The sequence below is a fragment of the Chiloscyllium plagiosum genome, chromosome 23 (assembly GCF_004010195.1).
Source record: "Chiloscyllium plagiosum isolate BGI_BamShark_2017 chromosome 23, ASM401019v2, whole genome shotgun sequence".
NCBI classification, from domain to species: Eukaryota; Metazoa; Chordata; class Chondrichthyes; order Orectolobiformes; family Hemiscylliidae; genus Chiloscyllium; species Chiloscyllium plagiosum.
Window position 1 is genome coordinate 12,825,701 of NC_057732.1, and position 8,264 is coordinate 12,833,964.

The 8,264-nt window shown below is 40.3% G+C and overlaps 1 protein-coding gene across 6 annotated transcripts in view; it reads right to left on the reverse strand.

Moving 5' to 3' along the window:
• Positions 1–4,242: 4,242 nt before the first annotated feature.
• The window catches only part of cald1a (caldesmon 1a), a 208,700-nt gene continuing 204,678 nt past the window's right edge, over positions 4,243–8,264 (reverse strand). For all 6 annotated transcript variants that reach the window (XM_043713556.1, XM_043713550.1, XM_043713554.1 and 3 more), the window contains one exon: positions 4,243–5,681. In XM_043713556.1, coding sequence (XP_043569491.1) covers positions 5,653–5,681 — 29 coding nt within the window. In that variant the 3' untranslated portion in view covers positions 4,243–5,652. The remainder of the gene's footprint in view (positions 5,682–8,264) is intronic.

An 8,264-nucleotide genomic window follows, 5' to 3' on the forward strand; every position in this document is an offset into this window, starting at 1 on the left:
CACAGTTGGTCAGACAACATCCGTGGAGAGAGAGCAAGCTAACATTTCAAATCTAGATGACTCTTTATCTAACATTAGCTTGCTTTCTCTCCATGGATGCTGCCTGACCCATTAAGATCACCAGCACTTTTGGTTTCCAGTGCAGATTCCAGCATCTGCAGTAATTTGTTCCGACAGATTGAAATAATGTTGGGCCCAACTTTGAACATGAATTTCACCACAAGCAAGTCAACGAAAATATTCAAAAGTCCTGTTAAGTATATTTTGTCCATGCCGTCCCAAACAGCTATTAAATGGGATTATTCACAGTGCCCTGGACTCCCAGACTCGAACCAACAACTGAGAGCAACACAATACAAGTCACTTTTAAAGGATAATGTGTGTGAATATGAAGAGTGTGAATATAAGGCAACAATAGGTAATTCAGTAATATCATCTGGAGACACAAAATTGTTAGTACCTCCTGAGTCTAAGAATGACAGGGCAGGGATAGAAGGGGTTGTTGTTCAGTGAATAAGGGCTTCTGAGAAAATTCAGAAAGTGAGCAGCTGGGGTAGTGAATGAGTGATTGAGTGTCTCGGTGGCTGGGACAATGAGTCATGATTTGGAGATGCCGGTGTTGGACTGGGGTATCCCAAGTTAAAAATCACACAACACCAGGTTATAGCCCAACTAGTTTATTTGGAAGCACTAGCTTTCAGAGTGATGCTCCTTCAGGTGGTTGTCCTGATGAAGGAGCAGCACTCCAAAAGCTAGTGCTTCCAAATAAACCTGTTGGACTATAACCTGGTGTTGTGTGATTTTTGACCTGGGACAATGAGTGAGTGAGTGACTAGGGGATTGAGTTAGTGAACAGCTGGGGTCATGAATGAGTGACTGGGTGGGAGAGTGAGTGAGTGGCTGTCTGCCTGGTTGACTCATTGACTGGTTTAGGCAGTGAGTGGATGGTTCGGAGTAAGGGGTGAGTGAGCAGTGAGTGGATGGTTCGGAGTAAGGGGTGAGTGAGCAAGTGCCTGAGGGAGGCTACCTACCTGAGGGAACGAGTGAGCAAGACTGAGGGAGACACACAGCTACTCTTCTTCTCTCCATAATTGACATAAGATATAGGAGCATATTTAGGCCATTCAGCCCATCAAGTCTTCTCTGCCGTTTGATAATTGCTGACATTTTCTCAACCCCATTCTCCCTGGAACCTTTAATCCCCTTACAATTCAAATATACTCCTCTCTCTAACTCTGCTTCTTAACCAAAAAGGCAAAAGAAGATTTCTTTAGTGAGCCATTTAGGCTAGGCATTGTTTTTAAATCCTACCAACCCAGCAAGGTGGGGGTTCAAACCCACCTTCCCAGATGGTTAGCCTGGTTTGTAGCTTTCAACCCCAGTGTCATGACCAATAACACCTCCACCAGCACCCTTTTGCTCTGCTGTGTGGCACATTTTTTAACAGTCACTTTTATTAATCATTAAATTAAAACATCAATTTGTAGCCTTTCAATTCAGTTTTACTATTGTGGAAAATTTTGTCTTTTTGAAATTTACTCACCGGACTTCAGAGTAAGAGGGCACTTTAAATATATACCTGATAATCATGATTTCAAAGCTCTTAATGCGAGTTTGGATCAGGGAGCAGCAAGAATAAAGTACAGATGTGGAAAGAAGGGAGAAGGTTTGGATAGAGTTTGAATTTGTTGAGTTGAATGACTAGTTGCTGTTCTGTGAATCTTATGTAAGATGTTGTAGTGATAGAAAGTATGGATAGGAGAGCCTCAACTCTCATGGGGATGTTACTTTAGTTGCATCATAGAATCATAGAGGTCAACAGCACAGAAAAAAGGCCATTCTGCCTAATAATTCTGCACCAGTCAAAAACAGGCACCTAACCAGGGTGGCACAGTGGCTAACTCTGCCAGCTCACAGCACCAGCGACTCAGGTTTGATACCTTCCCCAGAAAGAACCCCAGTTATCCAAATACCGGATAATTCTGCACCAGTCAAAAACAGGCACCTAACCAGGGTGGCACAGTGGCTAACTCTGCCAGCTCACAGCACCAGCGACTCAGGTTTGATTCCACCCTCAGGGGACTGTCTGTGTGGAATTTGCCCATTCTCCCAGTGGATTTCCTCCGGGTGCTTCTGTTTTCTCCCACAGTCCAAAGATGTGCAGCTTAGGTGGATTGGCCATGCTAAATTGCCCATAGTGTTCAGGGATGCACAGCCTAGGTGGGTTAGCCGTGGGAAAAGCAGGGTTACAGGATAGCATAGGTCTGGGTCAAATGCACTTCAGAGGGTTGGTGTGGACCCGGTGAGCCAAAACACCTGCTTCCATGCTGTAGAGGTTCTCGGAACTATTCTAATCCCACGATCCAGCACTTGCCCTATAGCCTTGTCTACCTTGGCATTGCAAGTGTGTATTGAAATACTTATTCAATGTTATGAGGGCTTCTGCCTCTATCTTCGTTACAAACAGAGTTCCAGATTCCCAACACCCTCCGAATGAAAAGGCTTTCTAATAAACCATCTTGCTGTCAGATGGTGCTTGTGGAAGTTTTCTATCAGTCAGATATACAGCATGTCAGCTTTATACTTTTACCCACAGCTGACACTCAGCAATATACCAGGACAAACATATAGAAGAACTGAAATCATTGCCACTGATGACAATTTGCAGACAAGTCTTTTGTATTAGGTGATTAAATGGACAGACATTTGCATGATTTTCATTTTTGAAGTAAGAAATGAGACAGCAGGTGCTAAAACAAGAGATTAGAATTGATTTGTGTGTTACACGCATTGTACACAGTGTCTGCTAGACCTGAATACACTCTTTTTTAACATTTCTGCAAGTTTCCATTGCACCAAAGCATGTGGAAATTTGCCATGCCCAAGGCTAACTTGAACAACACAAGAACCTTATGTTTTATTAAAACCGTTGAATCATTATGGAGTGTCAGCTGCTCCACTACTAAAAATATTAGTGCTATCTAGCTGACCAGCAAAAGGGAACTCAAGTATCACTTAAAAAGGCCAAAGCAGTGGTTGGACGCACCAAAAGTATGTATAGGGAGTGAGGGAGAAATATGAAGGAAAATGCCATCCAAAGCAATCTACAAAAATCTAGTTGGACATACTCACACACAGTCACCCATCTCTAAAAATTGGGGGATTACAACTAAAAGAGCACCAAGAGTCATAGAGATGTACAGCATGAAAACAGGTTCTCTGGTCCAATTCATCCATGCCAAATAGATATCCTTAATCAATCTTGTCCCATTTGTCTGCATTTGGCCCAAATCCCTCTAAACTCTTCCTATTCATGGACCCTTCCAGATGCCTTTTAAATGTTGTTATTGTACCAGCCTCTACCAATTCCTCTGGCAGCTCATTCCATACACGAACCACCCTCTGTGTGAAAAGCTGTCCCTTGGGTCCTATTTATATCTTTCCCCTCTTACCCTATGCCCTCTAGTTTTGGATCCCTTACCCTGGGAAAAAAAAAAGACTTTGGTAATTCACCCTATCCATAGCCCTCATGATTTTCTAAACCTCCATAAGGTCATCCCTCAGCTTCCAACTCCAGAGAAAATAGCCCCAGCATTTTCAGCATCTCCCTATAGCTCAGACCCTCTAAGCCTGGCAACATCATGCTTGTACATATTCTATTATAGCCCCAACATTCACTTGTTTAAGATACAAATTTAATTGCCTAATTCACGATCACCTCAATCCTCCCAGAGCCCAGTCAGTTATTGTAAAGCTCACTCACCAGAGATAATACAATGGTCTCACCAGCCCTCCCCTGAATAATACTAAATTAATCCGGCTGTGGACTTTTCCCAAGCTAATCAGAAGGTGAATTTTCCCACTCTGTGATGCATGACCATCACAAAGCACCTGCAGAGAGATCTGCTAATCTGAGCACACAGATGCTTTTTGAAACTAGGCATTCTGGGATCCTTTCCAAGTTCACAGTTACCCCTGGTGATACCTCAATATCCCTATAAAGGGAAAGCTGACAGTACAAGCTGGACACCAGGCAAGATAAACTCTCATTTTTTCCAAACATCTCAACAGCAGGTGGCCCCTGAATGAACACCAGTTTTTTGATCAGCAACTGGTTCCTCATTCTAGAGTGGCACTCAATAGTTTATTTTGAACCCCATCAAATATGCAATCCGAAAGATCTTGAAACCGTTTATAATTCGGTTAACATTTACCAGTTTTCAATAAAACAAACACAGCCAGTTTATAGAAATAATCTGTTTATTGTGAATTGCCATGTTCATAATACATTGTTTTAAACATTGTAATGGAAAATGCAGTTGCCTAAAACTCTTTAACTATTTGTGGTGTTCACAAAATGGCAGAAAGCAGGCAATTTAAAATAAAAGTTGCATAGTTTTACTTCCAGACAATAACTGAGTGCATTTGCATTTCATGTTATATGTAAACCAAAAAAAAGTACAAAATGGTTAATGTTTTGTAGCAAAGCTGTTGTAGCACATCTTTGGGTTGATTTCTCCACCTTTATTTAACTTTATGCAGAGATGACTAACATACACAAGAAGTGATAAAAAGCCTCTTTTCCTATTCAGACTCAAAATTAAACAGTGTTGAAGAAACATCAATTAAGACTTCCAATTTCCTTCAAAAATCAGGACTTTGAATTCTTGTGTATTCGCCATGTATGCAGGTTAAGATATGAATAAAAGTGTGATACATCAAAAGGTATGTGGTACAACTCCTGTGACATGCATAATGGAAGTTCAGTGTTTCAGAGAACTCATAACCCCTTTTTAATCTCCTGATACCACATCTATTCATTGTCCTATTTCATCACAGACACACACATCAACACATACACTCATTCGCTCACTCCTTAAAATATATTGAGTTTTTTTAATATAATTTTGAGGCAGATTCAGTATATTTTATTGTCTGTTGAGTACTCACTTTGAACATCTAAGGCCAGTTATGTTGGAAATAACTTTTGTGAAAAGTGTCACTTTCTTTCTTTAAAAACTGTGTTGTAGGCTGCTTTCTGGTTTATTACTGAATAAATGATCTAGCATTTCAAGCTAGTTAAAAGCATTCTATCTTTAATTAAACTACAAAGCTAGAAGATGTGAATGTTATCTGTGATAAACCACTATTGCTCCATTTTTCTCCATTGAGAACAAAATGAAACAATCAATAATCAGTACCAATATTACAAATCAAATCTTAAATCCATTTTAACATACTTAACAAAAATGTAAAAAACATGACATCAGGCAGAACACTTTAAAGTGAGCAGAAAGTCTAATTCAAAATCTCACTGGTTTTAATTATTTAATTTATCCATGAATTCATGATCAAAATGTTCCATATTATAGATTTAATTTTATTCTAAAGTGGACGTTGTATCAATATTCTAAATCTTCAAATTTCACAGCACATTTCTCTTTTAGAATAAGGGTCTCAATGATCTGGACAAAGGTGGTATATCTGTGAAGATCAATTGCTAATGTGTGGATTTGTAATACAGTGCTAATACACATGGCTTTGACTGGGATAATGTGAACCAAATCCTTAATAAAATATTATATAAATATTTAAAAAAAAGCTCATCTCGGCATCTCAGGAGCACTTGGACAGAATTCTGTGAAGATTTCTTTAGGGTTCATTTTCATCATGTGCCATCCCTGGTGAAGAAAGCAAGATAAATCAAATGTATTTGTGCGGAGACATTGAACAAACAAAATAACATTACAACTCTGATTTGTACAGAAAATTACAGTGCACATGAAATGTAACTAATTTAGAACAAAATTTGCCCCCCATTTAAGTGGTGTCATTTTAAATTGGCATATTATTCATGGAATGTGTAAAGAATATGAGAAATATCATAATGTTAAAAACATGAACATCATTAAGTATGAGTCAAAATCATTGTTGCATAAGGCTGGGCAAATCCATTCTGTTGAAAAATGGAGCATATTTGAAGCACCCCGTCACAACCTCAACCCCATTCATATAATTATCATGGGAGACACAGAAATTCGGCCAATTTAAAAAAAGATCAATTCAACCTGGAAACCAAGTCCCAACACACACTCAGGCCAGCTCCGTAATGGTAGTATGATGGACACATAGATATAAAGGGACATATGGATACCGGAAATTGAAGGCCTAAAAATTGATTGTTCAATATGAATCCTAAGTCAAAGCAATATTGACTGATCAGCATCTGGAGACAATGCACACTGTATAAAAAATAAAGCAAAGATGCTAGAAGCACAAGTTCTGCTTTAAGGGAAGAATGGTCCAGATATGGTTCTAAACTGGGGAGAGGGAGTGAAGGCTTTGTGACTACATTTGCAGATGACACAAAGACAAGTAGAAAAGTATGTTGAGAAGAACACTTAAGGAGAGTGTAGGGAAAATGCGAAGTTGTTCACTTTGCAGGATGAATTAAAAGCAGAGTATTAATTGAATGGAGAACAATTGCAGAATTTTGAGCTACAGATTGATTTCGGTGTTCTATTGTATGAGTCACAAATATTTAGCATGAAGGTACAACAAATATTTAAGAAGGCCAATAGAATGCTATCCTCTATTGTGAGAGGAACTGAGCATTAAAGGACATTATGCTTCAGTAACACAGGACACTGGTGAAACTACCACAGAGGCCGTTCGGCCCATCATGCCTACATTGGAGCAGGAGAGAAGTCATGAGCTTGGCTCTGACTTCTACATCTTTACTTACCCCTGGTCACAGCACTTTCACAGTTTTTGTGAATCCCTGGAAAGTCTCTGCTGACCTGCAGGAGACTGTTTCTGAATTTGAGAATACTTAGAAATCTCCTGCTTTGTCCCCATACCCTTGCACATTACTTCTAGCCAAATAACTATCCAGTGCCTCTCTTGAATGTCTCAATTGAAACTACCTCCACCACATTTCAAGGCAGTGCATTCCACACCTTAACTACTTCCTGTGTGAAAAAGCAATTCTCTCATATCACCTTTGCTTCCTTTGCACATCTCTTTAAATCTATGATCTTGTGTTCTTGTTTCTTTGACAAGCTCCTCCCTATTTACTCTATTCGATCTGCTCACGATTTTGAAAACCTCGATCAAATCTTCCCTCTGCCTTCTTCTCTCCAAGGGGAAGAGGTCCAACTTTTTCAATCTATCCACATCACCAAAGTTTTTTGATCGTGTACAGTCTTGACTTCATGTGAAGAGCATGCTTCCACTTGGGAGTCAGTCCAGAACTTGTGGGTACTGTCTTAAAATTAGCGATCACTCTTTTAGGACGCAGACGAGCAGAATGTTTTTCTCTCAGAGGGTTGAAAGACTTTAGAACTCTCTGCCTCAGAAGGCAATGGGGGTAGGGTCATTAAACATTTCCAATGCTGGAGGTGGAGGGGGGTCATGTGTTTGTCTCTGACTGCTACACATTTACTTACTCTTTGCCACCGCACTTTCACGGTTTTTGCGAATTCCCAGAAAGTGTCTCCTGACCTCCAGGGGAATGTGTCCGAGTTTAAGAATACACAGAATCCTGCATTCTTTGTTTTTCTTTAATCCTATCCAAACTGTTAATCCAAATTTCTTAAACAGAAAACAGAAATTGCGGAGAAACTCAGCAGGTCTGGAAATATCTGTGGAAAGAAAACAGAGTTAATGTTTCAAGTCCAGTGACCCTTCTTGGCTCCAACTTCTGAAGTTCCAAATAAGGGTCGCTGGACTCAAAATGTTGCCACAAATGCTGCCAGATCTGCTGAGTTTCTCCAGCAATTTCGGTTTTTGTTTCAGATAGTCAGCATTTGCAGTTCTTTGTTTTATTGTGGAGAGATTTTAATTTGGCAGTGGAAATTAAAGGCTATTGGGGGCAGAAGGGAGTATGGAATTCAAAACACAAACAGTTCAGCCACGTGCGAAGATTTGTAGCTCGGGTGCTCATTGTTGTGGTTCTGTTCGTGGAGCTGGAAGTTTTTGTTGCAAACGTTTCGTCCCCTGGCTGGGCGACATCATCAGTGCTTGGGAGCCTCCTGCGAAGCACTTCTTTGATGTTTCCTCCGGTGTTTATAGTGGTCTGTCCCTGCCGCTTCCGGTTGTCAGTTTCAGCTGTCCGCTGTAGTGGTTGGTATATTGGGTCCAGGTCGATGTGTTTGTTGATGGAGTTTGTGGATGAATGCCATGCCTCTAGGAATTCCCTGGCTGTTCTCTGTCTGGCTTGCCCTATGATAGTAGTGTTGTCCCAGTCGAATTCATGTTGCTAG